Source organism: Sinohyriopsis cumingii, chromosome 1 (genome assembly GCF_028554795.1).
Source record: "Sinohyriopsis cumingii isolate HCF-2022 chromosome 1, ASM2855479v2, whole genome shotgun sequence".
NCBI lineage: Eukaryota > Metazoa > Mollusca > Bivalvia > Unionida > Unionidae > Sinohyriopsis > Sinohyriopsis cumingii.
Genome location: NC_142961.1, coordinates 81,851,712 through 81,870,165, shown reverse-complemented (window position 1 = coordinate 81,870,165; position 18,454 = coordinate 81,851,712). Strand labels below are relative to the sequence as shown.

Below are 18,454 nucleotides of genomic sequence, written 5' to 3'. Positions count from 1 at the left end.
CAACAATTTTAGTGATATTACTATGACATATGCAGTGTGGCAGTTTATAGAGATGTTAGAAATGGGGCATCATGCCGCAGACATATAGCATGATGTCCCACACAGGCAAAATTATCCTGACACAAGGCCAATCAGTCCTAACAGCAACCTCTTAATGCTAAGTACCAAGCGAGGCAGCTGCTAGCACAACTTTTTATAAGTCTTTGGTATGAACTGGCCAAGGTTTAACCACGTTGTATATTTATGTGTGGTAATTTTTATGATTATTTATTGTAAAGGTCATTAAAGATCCATAGTCATTCAGAACATTGCAGAAACTCATTTGGAATACTCAATACCTATGCACTTGTTACAGAAACTTTAGGACCAATTAGGATTTCATTCAACATACTGTAAATTACTAGACATTTTTCACTTTGTATTCTAGGAAATAAGTTATTTGCTGAATGTTACAAAATTTGTTCATTTTCACTCTTTCTAACTAAAATCACACCATGAACATTGGGGCTTGTCTGGGAAACAAATTTCTTTAAAATATTTCAGTGAAACTACAATTGTTTTTGAAATTTAAATTCAATTTGGTTTGGAATTTTCTTCGTTTCTGGTATTTTGAGCTCACATATTTGAGAAATCTTTAGCGAAACCAACAGGTTTTCAACATATAATCTAAAGTGAACAACTTTAATTTACATCCTATCAAAAAGGAAAAATGTCTAAAATGTATACTGATGTGATGTTACAGACATATTTGTCTCCAACAATGGCATGATTTTATGAAGAGGGGATATCAGACCAAAACCCACATAAACATCCATTAGTTTTAATACAGATTTGATTGATTTATTGGACTAGGTTATGCTGGGATTAAGCAAGTCCTTAGAATTAATTATACATTGTATGTGATTTAAATATTGGACAGTTGTACATATGGTACATATAAACTGGGGGCTCGAACTTAAAGCAAAAGGTCCTTCAATATAGTCTGTATTCCATTTGCTTATTAATGAATACAGTTGTCATTTGCTTATCAATGAATACAGGTGTCATTTGCTTATTAATAAATACAGGTGTCATTTGTTTATCAATGAATACAGGTGTCATTTGCATATCAATGAATACAGGTGTCATTTGCTTGATCACACTGTTTATTACCTTGTCATACTTCTTGAAATGATTAATGCAAAGGTTTATCAAAGCAGGAGAGAATAGAAATCATGACTGCACTGTGTAACCATTTTCATGGACAATGATGAAAAAGCAACTGACAGGATGATGTATGTGTGTGATTTGGATTTTTAATGTAGCTTCAGTCATATTGCTACAATGTCTGCAGTGTGGTGGTTTATAGTGATGTCAAGCACTGGGGCTTTTTACACTGAGTCAAGTAAAGTTCATGATAGAGACTCGCCAGGACTAAGCACGTCAAGAAAATGCAAGTATCTGAGTAATTGATGTTTAAAGTCATCACATGTGTACTGTACATATATGTATAATATTAGTTTTTCAATAAAAAATTGGTTTCTACACCAGCCTAAAGAAAGCCTGTGCAAGACTGCGTAGTGATGTATATATACTGAGAGAAAAGGACTCCAACAAAGTTTAGTGTTGTCAGTTAAACAGCATCCAACCCAAAAAGATGATGGATTGAACTGTTAAACTAAATGACATAAGGCTGCAAGATTGCAAAAACAATTCTCACACTCAGAAACACAATCAACATAAAAACCCTGATGCCTGTCTAGTATCATAATTACTGACCAACTAGACATCAGAATATTTAGTTGCAAGTTGATGAATTGTTTGTACTCTTGGGACCTGGTTAATAGAATACTTATTTTACCCAGCCACCACCAAGAAGACAAAGACTGAACCATCCATGATATATATGCCTTATGATCTTAGCTGAAACTAGGTTTTCCACCTCGTTGTTAACGATGTCACCCTTTACATAAATGTGATGTTGTTGCTGTTGTTATAGGGTTTAACGTCATTTTTCAGCACACGATAGGCTATACATGGCAGCCATTATTAATGGTGGAGGAAGAACCCGAGAAAAACCCAGAAAGAACTACCGACCCTCGAGAAGTTACTGGCAAGCTTTCTCACATACCCACATTGGCCAAATCCGAGACTTGAACCTACGCAGACGGAGGTGAGATGGCAGTGATCCGTAACGGAGAGCGCTTTAGACCACTCAGCCACTCGGGGCCCCCATAAATCTGATACAGCATATCCTGAGAAACTTAACTTTCCAATAAAGTTTCAAAAAACTAGCTAAGTCATTCTCTGAAGGGGTCGAGAGTAAGTTTTCCATGTGATTACTAAGAAGCTATACTGTTTTCTGGTGAGGCAATTCAGAAACAATTTTGATAAATTGTATGCCAACAAAGTATGTCAATGCTTGATCAAAACTGGCTTTGGTGATCTGGATAAGAAGTTGAAAAATAATTTGTCAATAAGGTTGATTAAAAGGCTGGGCCAATGCTAGCATAGCCACCAAAAGGCAATTTTGATTAAGAATGTCCTAAGAAACAATTCTACAAAGTTTTAGCCAAATAATCTGAACTGTTCTATACAATGTTTACAAAAGATTTCCAGACTGGTAGCTAAGGAAAACACATTATTGCTAAGGAAGCCACCTTTGACACATTTTAGCAAAGCAGTGTAAAAAAAAATATTCCTACTAAGTTTAATCAAAGATGGCTCAACATTGTGAAAATGTTAGCAACAAGTTTTCATCTGGTTGCTATGGAAGCCATGCCATTGCTAGGACAGCCATCCAAAACATAAATCTGACAGTGCAAATCATAAGAAACCTTCCAAGATGTATCATAATTGGCAGTTATGCTGAATAAGGTTAACCACCTGCTTACTATACAATCCATACTATTGCTAGTGGAGCCACCAAGGACAAAATTAGAGCAGTCAAAAATAGATTTTCCACCTGCATACTAAGGAAGCAACATTATTGTTACTGGAGCAATCCCTGGTACAATTATCTAAGAAACATTACTAGCAAGTTTGAATAACTGGCTTAACTATTCTTTAAGAATTTTTGAAAATAGTTTTTTCAATATGGTTGCTGCATAAATCGCAACATTGCTAGGGTAGTCATTCTGGACAAAATTTTGTCATAGCATATCATAAGAAACATTCTTACCCGATACTTTGGTTACTTATACAAACTGGCTCAGTCCTTTCTGGAGAAGTTGAAAATATATTTTCCATAAATTTGCTATAAATACCACACAGCTGCTAGGGACACAAGATGAACATAATTTAGTACAGCATGTCCACAGGTACATTCAGTGCAAGATCATCCATATTTGCCCAGTGGTTTTTGAACAGATGCAAATAGTCAATATGGACAGATATATGGACGATAAAGGCAGGTCCATGTCATAAGCACACTTCAGACAGGTGGGCTAAAATTAATGTTTATTAATGCTACAGGAGTACAACACCTGATTTCAAAATTGAATCAAACCAAAAGAAAGCTACACACCAAATTTCAAAAGTGAATCAATGTGTAATAATGCTACAGGAGTACCACACCCAATTTCAAAAAGTGAATCAATGTGTAATAATGCTACAGGAGTACCACACCCAATTTCAAAAGTGAATCAATATGTAATAATGCTACAGGAGTACCACACCAATTGTCATAAGTGAATCAATGTATAATAATGCTACAGGAGTACCACACCAAAATTTCAAAGTAAAGCAAGACTGTGTATATGGGATCTGACTACCCAACAGCTACAAGACTGTGTATATGGGATCTGACTACCCAACAGTTAAAGACAGTGTATACGGGGGATCTGACTACTCAATACTAACAAGACAATGTACTGTACCAAAGTCAGTTCTTTCAGCAGAATGCATGAGAAATTCTCAAAACGTATAAAACTGAATGTTATCTTGCCTTCCAGCCATGAATATCTTCAATAACACTGATATTTTTACTTCTTTAACTTTTCTAGAACTAAGTTTTGCTTCTGATATTCAAAGTGAAATTTATTCTGTTATTTAATGAAGAGAGTATACTTAATGTACAAAGTTTATAATATATTTAATGCAGAAAATATATTTAACGTAAAAAAAATATATTTAGTGTAGAAAGTATATTTAATGTAAAAAAATATATTTAATGTAGAAAATATATTTAGTGTAGAAAGTATATTTAATGTAGAAAGTATAATTAATGTAGAAAGTATATTTAAAAACCAATTGGGGATTGAAGCAAGTTGCTTCACTTAAATCCAGTCAGTAGTTGCACCAGAGTATCCTGTCCAAATTTTAAATAATCTATCTTTGTTTCAGTTATCTTGCTATACCAAAATAAACCTTCTAGTAAAATAATATCAAAAAATATAATTCTGTGAAAGCATGATATCACATGACTGATAAGAAAACTGCATATGATTTCAGACATTTGATTTTAAAAATATATACTATTTATAAACTTTTAAATCGGTTCCTATAATGATATGGATCTTCTCATATTCTAGAAAAAAATCCTTGACATGAAAACTATTCTACACATTTCAGAAAGAAATTCTTGACATGAAAACTATTCTACACATTTCAGAAAGAAATTCTTGACATGAAAACTATTCTACACATTTCAGAAAGAAATTCTTGACATGAAAATTATTCTACACATTTCAGAAAGAAAATCTTGACATGAAAACTATTCTACATATTTCAGAAAGCAATTCTTGATATGAAAACTATGCTACACATTTCAGAAAGCAATTCTTGGCATGAAAACTATTCTACAAATTTCAGAAAGAAATTCTTGACATGAAAACTATTCTACACATTTCAGAAAAGAAATTCTTTGCATAAAGATTATTCTACACATTACAGAAAATAAATTCTTGATATGAAAGTTATTCTGAACATTATTGAAAAGAAATTCTTGATATTATAACCTTATAGAAAACAATTTTTTTTATATATGAAAATTATTCTAAACATTATAGGAAAGAAATTCCTGATAAATAATTCTGAACACTATTTTTTATAAAAAAGACTTTTTTTTAGATCTGAAAATTATTCTGATGACACATGATTATTATCCTTTTTCCTCATTAAGAAATGTATGCCAATACTATTATATTGGTCCTGAACACATGCCCTATGTTTAATAATGCTCTTGATTATCATGGTAAAGTACTATCAAGGTACAGTAAGTACTGTCATGGTACAGAAAGCACTGTCATTGTACAGTAAGTACTGTCATGATACAGAAAGGACTGTCATTGTACAGTAAGTACTGTCATGGTACAGAAAGCACTGTCATTGTACAGTAAGTACTGTCATGATACAGAAAGGACTGTCATTGTACAGTAAGTACTGTAATGGTACAGAAAGCACTGTCATTGTACAGTAAGTACTGTCATGATACAGAAAGGACTGTCATTGTACAGTAAGTACTGTCATGGTACAGAAAGGACTGTCATTGTACAGTAAGTACTGTCAAGGTACAGGAAGGACTGTCATTGTACAGTAAGTACTGTCATGTCATCATGGTACAGTTAATCTTCCAGTGGTTTGAATTGGAACCTGGTCTTAGCGTGAAGGGCAAGTTTGTTCTTTCACAAAGCATATAAGGCTTAACAAACACTTGTTATTTGGAAGTAGGATTTTTCTGGAAGTGATCAGAATAGGAGGTTTTACTTTATTAAGAATGGGAGGTAACTAAGCTTACTAATTTGTTTATAGTCAAACCTCAATTTACCCATACATCATGTTATGCACTTTATTTCTGGTAACATATTTCTTCTATTAATTTTTGAAGGGATTCATTCATCCAGATTCCTTTTTGAGGTGCAAGAAAGCAGTGGGAACAAAAATGTCGAGATTATTTTGGTTCACTGTATACAGTTCTTGTTAAACATAAAGTTTTATATATATAAATATATATATATATATATATATATATATATATATATATATATATATATATATATATATATATATATAAAGTAAAATAAGAACAATTGTATAAAGAAACCTTGACAAAAGAAAGCCAATTCTTGCTTATAGAAGACTAAGGAATCTGCAAGATTTTTTTAATCAGAACCAACAGAAAATATAAAAAGATGTTTTCCATCACCTAAATGTAACAGTTGGTACTCCTTATGTGCAAATATTAGAGAAAGTAACTACTTTAGTAACTCCAATACAAAAACAAAATATTTTCTCTACGTTATAACATTGACTGCATATCAAATGATATATTTGTTTTGATAACCTGTACAAACTGTAACATGCATATATTGGACATACAATTTACCAAGTTTCTGTGAGAATGAATAACACTGGTCAACAGTGAAATCATTACTGACTTGAAAAGGCCCTAATCTGTAGTATTTTGGTGTGCCGAACACGAATATAACCGTGAAAAATTTGTATTGGCTCTCGTTTTGAAGATATTCATATACCTCATTTTCTATGTTTCACTGTGTAAATTTCTCCAGTAGGACTGCAGCAACATCCGGAATAATGATGTAACATTGCATAATACCATCATGCTCACATCATCCACAGTTGATTGCATCATTTTCTGATGCAATGCAATACTAATGCCATGCGGCTGCTGAAGTAAGTTGACGTCAGCAGTGTACTATACATGTGTAGGCCTATTATACTAATGTCAGGCGGCTGCTGAAGCTGACGTAAGCAGTGTACTATATAAAGCCCAATCAGATAGGTTCAGCATTTAAAATATTTTAGACGTTGTGCGAGACAGTTCAAGCTACTGTTACATAAAACTTATTATTTTATCCATTTACGTACAATAAAGAACAGTAATGCCTCGAAAGTGTGTTAATACCGCGGACAATTTTTGCTATATTTGTGGGGAAGTGACATTTGCCAACCAGAAGAAAAGTATCAATTCTCAAGTGAAGAAGGCATATCATCTTTACTTCGGATGCAAGGTTGGTGACCAAGACAAGCCTTGGGCTCCGCATATATGCTGTGCTACATGTACAACACAGCTTTCACAGTGGTTGAATTGCAAAAGGTCATCAATGCCGTTTGCAGTCCCAATGGTGTGGAGAGAGCCAAGCAACCACCTAAATGACTGTTACTTCTGCTTGGTTCCTCCTCTTTCCGGCGGAATAACGAAGCGAAAGAAGTCGAGAATAGTCTACCCAAACATTCCGTCTGCATTGAGACCAGTTCCACATGGTGAGGGACTTCCTATTCCAGAACCTCCAGCAGAATATTCTCTTGATTCATCTGACGAAGACAAAGGTGAGTCGACCTGTTCTTCTCCTGGTCCATCAGCATGCAGTGATCCAGATTTTCACTGTGGTGCATCATCAACCCCACACAGAATAACACAGGAAGAACTAAATGACCTGATTCGTGATTTGGACTTATCAAAGAACAAGGCAGAATTGCTAGGATCAAGACTCCAACAATGGAATCTTCTAGAAGAAGATGTCACAATTACTGCATATCGAAAGCGCCACCAGCAATTGGAGCCTTTCTTCAGAAAGGAAAGTAATCTGATATTCTGTTCCGATATTGAGGGCCTCATGAATGCTTTAAAAATCACTCATGACCCACAAGAATGGAGACTATTTGTGGACTCTTCGAAACTGAGTCTCAAGGCTGTGCTTTTGCACAATGGAAACATTCTTCCATCTATTCCAGTAGCGTATGCTGTCCACATGAAAGAGACATACGATACCTTAAGGCAGCTACTGAATTCCATTGAGTATAACAAGTACAGCTGGCACCTCTGTGGTGATTTGAAGGTAGTTGCCCTTTTAATGGGACTGCAGCAAGGATATACAAAATACATGTGTTTCTTATGCGAGTGGGATAGCCGAGCAAGGGAAATGCACTACATGAGGAAGGAATGGACTCACAGGCAGAATGTAGCCATTGGAGAGAAGAATATCCAACACCCAGCTCTGGTTGAGGCTCAGAAAATCTTGCTACCACCCCTTCACATCAAACTAGGTTTGATGAAGAACTTCGTGAAAGCCATTGACCGGACTTTGCCAGCATTCCGATACCTGCATGAAAAATTCCCTCGACTCAGCGAAGCAAAGATTAAAGAGGGAGTTTTTGTGGGTCCTCAGATTCGAGAGCTTTTCAAAGATGACCGGTTCAACAACTTGCTGGAAGGTGACGCGAAACAAGCATGGAATGCTTTTCGCCTAGTTTCTACAAACTTCCTCGGAAATGTTAGGGCAGAAAACTATAAGGAACTAGTAGAAGACATGTTGATGAAGTATAAGAAACTTGGCTGCAATATGTCTCTAAAGATTCACTTCCTTCATTCCCATTTGGATTTCTTTCCTAGCAACTGTGGTATTGTTAGTGATGAACACGGCGAACGTTTTCATCAAGATATCGCAACAATGGAACAAAGATACCAGGGAAAATGGTCCACTACAATGCTGGCTGACTACTGCTGGACACTCCTCAGAGATGCTCCCGAACAGCTGTACAAGAGACAGGCGAAGAAATCTAAGATGTAGTCAATGACTTGATTTTTTATAGGTAGGCTATTACAGTTGACCTTTTACTATTGGAATGCATTTCGTTATGTAAACATTAATTTCTTGCAGATTACAAAAAAACTAGAGCCAATTTTGCAATTTGACTGTCATATTCGTGTTCAGCACATAAAAATTGATAAGAATTGACTAATTTTATTTCAGTAACATGACTTTTGTAAAAATTTGTTGTCCAGTGTAATCATTGCTTTCATATAATAAGTTGCTCAGTTCTTCTTTAATGTTTCAATACGTTTTAATACAAGTAATCACTCCTTACATGATTTTTTTTCATGCCAATCAATATTCTTCATGGAGAAATGAACAGATCGATTAAAGGAAGTTACTGGATTTACTGGCTAGATAACTTGTATCCCAATGGAAATAAAATTATATACAGTTTTAATAAATATATGGCAGTCAGCATAACTGGTAGAGGTAAACCCTAGGAAGAATCACCAACCCACAGAAGCTACCAGCAAGCTTTGTCACATACCCACATGATCCAAGTCCATGACCCGAACCCACATGGACAGAGGTGAGATGGCAGTAATTGATAAAGGCAAATGCTTTAGACCACATGGCCACCCGGGGCATCCATCTCTATACTGTGATTTTACTGACTCATCTTTCTGATCCTATTGTGACTCTGAGATTGGCATGATAATGCATATCATTCAGGATGTCTTTTCAATGATGTAATTATCAATATATATCGTGTTTCTTTCAAAATATTTTGTACTGAAAGAAGCATGTAAATGCAACACTAACACAGTTTATAAGCATTTGGGTTGCTTATCTGCATACTAATGCAGTTTATAAGCATTTGCGTTGCTTATTTTATATATATATATATATATATATATATATATATATATATATATATATATATATATATATATATATATATATATATATACTAGTCTACAATAAAAGTGCCAATGATGCTTAGGTTTACACAACTGGTAAAATCTCTTTATATTTTGAGGTAGTTTAAACAATAAACAGACTACATTTAAATTGGAACTGCTTCAGAATTTTTTTTTTGAACACATTTTCTAGAATAAAAACAGAAGCATTAATTTCTTTTTTTTAAAAAAAAGATTTTTAATGTTATTTTGAGGTCCTACATGTATTCGTTTGACTCTTTTTCAAAATCTGAAGTCTTATGTTGAATCTTAAGGCTCACAGACTTTTGTGTCTGAGAATATGGCCATGAATAAGACCCAGAATACCTGATCAGAGTACAAGCCCATGAATAGCTGAAATTTTCTGAACACAAAACTTCAGCTAGGTTAGGGTTCAATAACATTTAAATTTCTTTTCTACCTCAAGATAGAAACTGAAGCATATACGGATTTTCTTAAGTTTGGTTCTTTATGTTGATGCTCATTTTCCTTGACAAAGATGCACTCCAGCTACTGCACCTGACTTTGGTTCCTGAGTTAGAAGTTAGTCATCTACAAACAGGTGATTAGATTTGGTTCACTAAACATTGCTGCAAACAGATAATTAATCTTGTTAGTGATGGTTACATCAGAATTAGAACTGACTTGGGTACAAGCTTGTTAGTTCTATTATATTCACATTTATGCATATATAATAAGCATCTGGGAAACAAGGAAGGGGTCACCAAACCATGCTTTTACATGCTTTTAGTGCTGATCGTTTACCTTCCCCTGTCCTGGAGATCCAATCAGATGTGCTGGTTTGGGTGGTACAGGTGGAGGGGCCTTTTTTACAACTGTAATGCGTTTCTTGCTAACGGGAGGCTCTCGTGGGGAAGGTTTTATTGTTTGCTATATTAATAAACCATCAGATGCAACATGTCAATAACAGATAAAATTTAATAAAGCTGAAAAACAATGATATATTAGTAAATATTGAATGCAATGACAGTCAACAATAAACTGTTAAACTATTAGCAGTCAACACTGAAGTTATTCAAGATACGCCACGGAATTGATCCAAGATACAATGAGCCCATATTTTGTTATACTGGACCTGGATAACTTGTGAACCTTTCTATATACCATGAAGGCAGCTTGGTCCTTTTTGCTGAGCATGAATAAAATGGTGACAAAAATTGGTAAACAAAACTTAGATATATCACTCATTTATCATAAAAAAATGGCATTTAGTACACACAAATTTGGAATTAACATTATAAAGTTAGCAAATATTAATAATAGTCATATATTTTGTTACATTTTGTTTTATAAACAAATCTCAATATACTGTAAAAAAACAAACAACATATGATAAAACATCAATCAATGAAAATGTTGATAATGCCTACTGGTGGCCACACTTTAAGAATAAAATACCATTTAAATAAGGCTTGTCAGAAGCTGAAATTCATGTTTCAGTTTTAACTTTAATTTTGGTTTCAGTGTCACCATCATAAATGTGATAGTGGTCCTCTGGTATTCAAAGTGAAAAGTGCTAATCAACCATCAAAGTGATGAACACAAACATTTCCACAGAATCTAATCATGTGCCAACTGTGTTTTGATTGGTGACTTGCTGAGGTGATTGCTGCATTGCTAAAATCAATTAAAAGTATATCTTCTTTATATAATAACGTTAATTGCGTTGTTTGCATCAAAATCATATATAGGTTTTGCAAACAATTAAAAGCAGACCTACTTTGTATTATCAAGTTAATGTTATCATATCAAATCAAATTAAGGTATTGAATAAAAACTCTTACAAAGCATACATGTAAATCCTACATGTGTAAGACCTCGCAGTCATCATCATCAGTCAAGTCAACTCATTTCAAGTAACCAAATCCTACATGTGTAAGACCTCGCAGTAATCATCATCAGTCAAGTCAACTCATTTCAAGTGACCAAATCCTATTTGTGTAAGACCTAGCAGTCATCATCATCAGTCAAGTCAACTCATTTCAAGTGACCAAATCCTACTTGTGTAAGACCTAGCAGTCATCATCATCAGTCGAGTCAACTCATTTCAAGTGACCAAATCCTACTTGTGTAAGACCTAGCAGTCATCATCATCAGTCGAGTCAACTCATTTCAAGTGACCAAATCCTACATGTGTAAGACCTCGCAGTAATCATCATCAGTCAAGTCAACTCATTTCAAGTGACCAAACCCTACTTGTGTAAGACCTAGCAGTCATCATCATCAGTCAAGTCAACTCATTTCAAGTGACCAAATCCTATTTGTGTAAGACCTAGCAGTCATCATCATCAGTCGAGTCAACTCATTTCAAGTGACCAAATCCTATTTGTGTAAGACCTAGCAGTCATCATCATCAGAGTCAACTCATTTCAAGTGACCAAATCCTACTTGTGTAAGACCTAGCAGTAATCTTCATCAGTCAAGTCAACTCATTTCAAGTGACCAAACCCTACTTGTGTAAGACCTAGCAGTCATCATCATCAGTCAAGTCAACTCATTTCAAGTGACCAAACCCTACTTGTGTAAGACCTAGCAGTAATCTTCATCAGTCAAGTCAACTCATTTCAAGTGACCAAATCCTACTTGTGTAAGACCTAGCAGTCATCATCATCATCAGTCAACTCATTTCAAGTGACAAAATCCTACTTGTGTAAGACCTCGCAGTCATCATCATCAGTCGAGTCAACTCATTTCAAGTGACCAAATCCTACTTGTGTAAGACCTAACAGTCATCATCATCAGTCAAGTCAACTCATTTCAAGTGACCAAATCCTACTTGTGTAAGACCTAGCAGTAATCTTCATCAGTCAAGTCAACTCATTTCAAGTGACCAAATCCTACTTGTGTAAGACCTAGCAGTCATCATCATCAGTCAAGTCAACTCATTTCAAGTGACCAAATCCTACTTGTGTAAGACCTAGCAGTAATCTTCATCAGTCAACTCATTTCAAGTGACCAAATCCTACTTGTGTAAGACCTAGCAGTCATCATCATCAGTCAAGTCAACTCATTTTAAGTGACCAAATCCTATTTGTGTAACAGCTAGCAGTTACAGACAACTGTCACGTTAACTTCTTTCCATTGACAAATGAAACACTGTTTTAAACATTATTATGCTGGTAACATCATTAAAGTATATAACATTGATCAGTGGTTTATCGTAATCAATCATAAGTGTGATCAAGGATAGCAAGGTAACCAATCCAGAGGCATACTTGGCAATCAAAAGACATACTTGGCAATCAAAAAGCATACTTGGCAATCAATAGGAATACTAAGTGGATAAAAAGCTTACTTTCATAGATCTGATTCATTATGGAGATGAAAGATTTATTTAAAGTTTGTAGTTAACTTTAAATTTTGGACTTGGCACATACAAGGTGGGCTCAAAGAATGAGCAGAATTTTCATGATTACCTTAAATATTTAACCCTTACTCTCTCTCCTCACTGATGATGTACATCCTTTTACTAATTGTTCTGTTGTTGTTATTTTTGTTGTTGTAATTGTGGGTTTTAACGCCATTTTTCAGCACATGATAGGCTATGCATGGTGGCCAGTATTAATGGCGGATAAAAAACCCGGGAAAACCCCAGGAAGAACCACTGACCCACGAGAAGCGACTGGCAAGCTTTCTCACATAGCCACATTGGCCAAATCCTAGACTCGAACCCACACAGACAGAGGTGAGATGGCAGTGATCCGTAACAGAGAGCGCTTTAGACCACTCGGTCACTCAAGGCCCCACTAATTGTTCTGAGTTACCTCAGTAACTCATGAACTCACTTACGCTGCAGCCTTCTGCTTCTTACTCCATTGTGCGCAAGTTATTGAAGGAGAGGTGTAAACGGTCTAAAATTAAATGGACTTAGTTTCTAATATATAAACTGTAATAATGAGATGAAAATAAGTTGAACTGAGATGTTTGCAAAATTAATAAGAATTAACAAGGATTAAAGACATAGCAAAATGCCAAATGAAATGACATATCAGGATCAATAGAGAATATCCTTCATCTTGATTTAAATAATACACTAGTACCATATTCACACATGTATAACTGTAGCCAAGTGTTGTTGCTGCAGAATCTAACCTGCTATGGCATAATACAGAGAGACTTGAGTCAATTCTGATCACGTGAAACCATGGGTAAAATTAGCACTTGGAACCATAGGTAGAATGGACATTGTAAAGAGATTTGGGCCAGGTCTGATCACTTGAAATCATAGGTAGAATGGACACTGTAGACACATTTGGGTCAGTTCTGATCATCTGAAACCATGGGTAAAATTAGCACTTGGAACCATATGTAGAATTTACATTGTAGACAGATTTGGGTCAGTTCTGATCACTTGGAACCATAGGCAGAATGAAAATTGTAGACAGATTTGAGTCAGTTCTGATCAACTGGACCCATGGATAGAATGAACATTGTTGACAGATTAGGGCCAGTACTGATCATTGGAACCATGGGTAGATTTTAACATTGTAGACAAATTTCGGTCAATTCTGATCACTTGGAACCATACAGCAGATCTGGGTGTATACTTCTCAGTGTCATTTAAAAACTGACTTTTATATTTTACAATATTTCTTAAAGTCATGAAGCTTGAAAATAAAAATACACAGAGTTCAATTCTTATATTCATGAGGAGAATAAACAATTTCATGAAATAAATGTCAAAACTGTATTTTAACTGTTGTTTACAAATAATTTCAAAGCACATGGGATGCATGAATACACAAGTCAATATGTCAGCAAGGAAATCTAAAAGGGTTTACACATTTTCATGTATACTTTCTTCTGATGATCTTGAAACCAAAGGTCTACATAAACTTTCACCAGAACTTAGTGGTATAAGACAGAATCATTACAGTTAACATTAACTTATTTTGCCCATTTTCTGAAAATGAATTACCCTTTATTAGATTCATTTTTGTCATCTCCAATCTTTAAGGCTTTGTTTATAAATATGTACATGTACTGCCATGCATTTGTCTAACTAATATAGAAACCTGCAGAGAAAACAGCTCATTTCTAGTGTTGTCAACTGATAAATTCTAGTTTTCACATGATGCGATCTTAACCAATCTACATGCTTGACACAAAAGCCTCTTAACAAAATCAGATTACAAACAATATAGGATAATATGGGAAATATTTTAAATTATAAGTTTCAGTGCAGTCTGAATGTGAACATACCATGCATCAACATGCAAGATAAAATGTATGTAAAACACATGGACCTCGTTGTTTTATTAAATTACAAGAAAATTATATTTTCACTGAGACTTGTTTCAGAAAAATGTGTTTTTACTGACAGACTTTTCAACTTCATCCAGCTACCGGTATATTTTAAAAGATAACAATCCAATAAAAATTTCCTACAAGTCAGACAATTTCCTTTTTCCTTATGAATTCACCCCCAGGCTGTGTACTTTGTTACTGCGTACTGTGTATACTGATGCTAGATGAGTTATTTATAACACAAGTCATTAGTTTTGTGAACTGACGGTTTGAAAACTCAGATGCCTGGTGATGGAATCCATTTTAGATTGCACTAAAATCTATTATCTTCCTCTTACAAATTATTTTTAATTATTAAAATAATTGACAATGTTTCAATTCTCTCTAAATTATAAAAATAATGATGAATAAAAAATATGCAGGTAGCTCATAAGTTCTTAAACGTGTTGCCATGGGCTTGCTGCATGTGATATTTTAGCCATACATAGAACACATGGAAATGGAACAAGAGTGGGCAAAAAGTATGAGAACTACCAAGATAGATCAGTAAGACTAATGAAATGAATGTCATATTTCACAGGATTCATTAAGTTATATGACCTTGAGAAACAATTACACGTTAAATGAACAGCTGTAACAAAGCAAGGGCCATTCATGTATAGTGTGTAATTAATGAACAGCTGTAATGAAGCAAAGGCCATTCCTGTATAGAGTGTAATTAATTTTGAAGCTTCTTGACTTTCTGAATCCAATAAAATATAAAGTTCAAATCTTATAATTACAGAAAGTGACAAAAACAACAAAATTTTCACCATTCTTTGCAAAATAGTTAAAGGAGACACAAGAAGGTGCATGAATACATTATGAAGTTACTTTCTGATATCATGAACTAATAGTTTCAACACATCATCCTCATAAGATAAGATTTTAACCAATATAAATGCTTGTTACAAAAGACATGGTAAAAATGTGAAATTCTGGGACTGTAAATATATGATTTTAACCAATCTAAATGCTTGTTACAAAAGGCATTGTAAAAATGTGAAATTCTGAGACTGTAAAGTTGTGATTGTAGCCAGTCTAAATACTTGTTACACATGGCTTGATAAAAATTGAAGACTAACAGTTCAGTAAATTTATTTAGGGAGAGTCTGTGTACAACAAAGCTCATCAGAGGTCTGTAACAATATTCTGATGTCTCTTGTGAATCATTGGGATAGTGATGAATAACGGGACAATAAAATGAAATGTATAGTCTTTATAACTGTCAAATGGCATAAAGAAAATGGATACTGAAGGCAGAGACTGTATGCCCAACTTACATGTAACATGATGAATACTACTTTCTTTTCTTAAACACTATATCATTAGAGCAGACAGGACTAAAATAGGTTAAATAAGTGAAGGACTGAATTTACAACCTCGCATTTCTATATAAAGTTTATTATTGCATGATTTCTGCAGAAGCTTTACCATTGGCTGAGAAGACATAAAGTAATTGTGATAATTGATGACACTGTCATAATGTATTTTTATGGTGTTATACAAATGAAATGGCCATTTGTAAAGTTGAATGTCAAACTTTTGCATTAAATTATGCAATAAACCGATTGATATAGATCTGTTTCAGTAATATGTAGTTTTATGAACCAGCAAAGATCTCTTCTTTGTGTTGTTCAATTTTCACAGCTCAACAGTACAATGTACTGAACTAAAAAAAAGACTATATATATAAGACCGTCTGTTTTGAACGATACCAAAAATTCCATGTCTATTGAACTATACCATGAGCACCATATCTACTGAACTATAGACTGAGTACCATGTCTGCTGAACTACACCAGGAGTTGCATAATGTCTACTGAACTATGCCATAAGTTCCATGTCTACTGAATTATATGTCTACTGAAGTATACCGAGTTCCATAATGTCTACTAAACTATAAAATGAGTACCATAATGTCTACTGAACTATGAGTTCCATAATGTATACTGAAATATACCATGAGTACCAATATGTCTACTGAACTGTACCATGAGTACCATGTCTACTGAACTATACCATGAGTACCATAATGTGTATGAACTATACCATGAGTACCATATCGTATACTGAATTATACCATTAGTCCCATAATGTCTACTGAACTATACCATGAGTTCCATGTCTACTGAACTATACCATGAGTTCCATGTCTACTGAACTATGCCATGAGTTCCATGTCTACTGAACTATACCATAAGTTCCATGTCTACTGAACTATGCCATGAGTTCCATGTCTACTGAACTATGCCATGAGTTCCATGTCTACTGAACTATACCATAAGTTCCATGTCTACTGAACTATGCCATGAGTTCCATGTCTACTGAACTATGCCATGAGTTCCATGTCTACTGAACTATGCCATGAGTTCCATGTCTACTGAACTATGCCATGAGTTCCATGTCTACTGAATTATATAATGTCTACTGAACTATACCATGAGCATCATGTCTACAGAACTGTACCATGAGTATCATAATGTCTACTTAACTATACCATGAGTATCATAATGTCTACTGAACTATACCGTGAGTACAATAATGTATACTGTTCTGCACCATGAATACCAAAATGTCTACTGAACTATACCCTGAGTATCATGTCTACTGAACTATGCCATGAGTTCCATCTTGACTGAATTATATGTCTACTGAACTATACCATGAGTATCATGTCTAGAGAACTGTACCATGAGTATAACAATGTCTACTGAACTATACCATGAGTATCATGTCTACTGAACTATACCATGAGTACAATAATGTATACTGAACTATACCATGAGTACTATAATGTCTACTGAACTATACCATGAGTATCATAATGTATAATGAACTATACCATGAGTACCATAATGTCTACTGAACTATAATATGAGTTCCACAATGTTTACTGAACTGTATCATGAGTACCATGGCTACTGAACTGTACCATGAGTTCCATAATGTTTGAACTATACCATGAGTACCATAATGTCTACTGAACTATACCATGAGTACCATAATGTATATGAACTATACCATGAGTACCATATTGTCTACTGAATTACACCATTAGTCCCATAATATATACTGCACTATACCATGAGTTCCATGTCTACTGAACTATACCATGAGTATCATAATTTCTACTGAACTATACCATGAGTACCATAATGTATACTGAATTATATGTCTACTGAACTATACCATGAGTATAATAATGTCAAATGAACTATGCCATGAATTCCATGTGTACTGAATTATATCATGTCTACTGAACTATACTATGAGTATCATAATGTCTACTGAACTATACCATGAGTACCATAATGTCTCCTGAACTATACCATGAGTTCCATGTCTACTGGACTATACCAAGAGTACCATGTCTACTGAACTATACCATGAGTACCATGTTTACTGAACTATATCATGAGTACCATAATGTCTACTGAACTATACCATGAGTACTATAATGTCTACTGAACTATGAGTACCATTTGGTCTGCTGAAGTATACCATGAGTACCATAACGTCTACTGAACAATACCATTAGTACCATAATGTCTACTGAATTATACCATTAGTACCATAATGTATACTGAACTATGACATGAGTTCCATGTCTATTGAATCATATCATGTCTAATGAACTATACCATGAGTATCATAATAGTGAATTATATAATGTCTACTGAACTATACCATGAGTATGATAATGTATAC

The 18,454-nt window shown here is 34.5% G+C and overlaps 1 protein-coding gene across 5 annotated transcripts in view; it reads right to left on the bottom strand.

Moving 5' to 3' along the window:
* Nucleotides 1-18,454, bottom strand: part of LOC149807235 (multiple PDZ domain protein-like) — a 453,425-nt gene that overhangs the window by 263,053 nt on the left and 171,918 nt on the right. For 3 of the 5 annotated variants that reach the window (XM_089963870.1, XM_089963877.1, XM_089963890.1), the window contains one exon: nt 10,202-10,327. The exons of the other annotated variants lie outside the window; for them this stretch is intronic. In XM_089963870.1, coding sequence (XP_089819996.1) covers nt 10,202-10,327 — 126 coding nt within the window. The remainder of the gene's footprint in view (nt 1-10,201; nt 10,328-18,454) is intronic. 5 annotated transcript variants of the gene reach the window in all.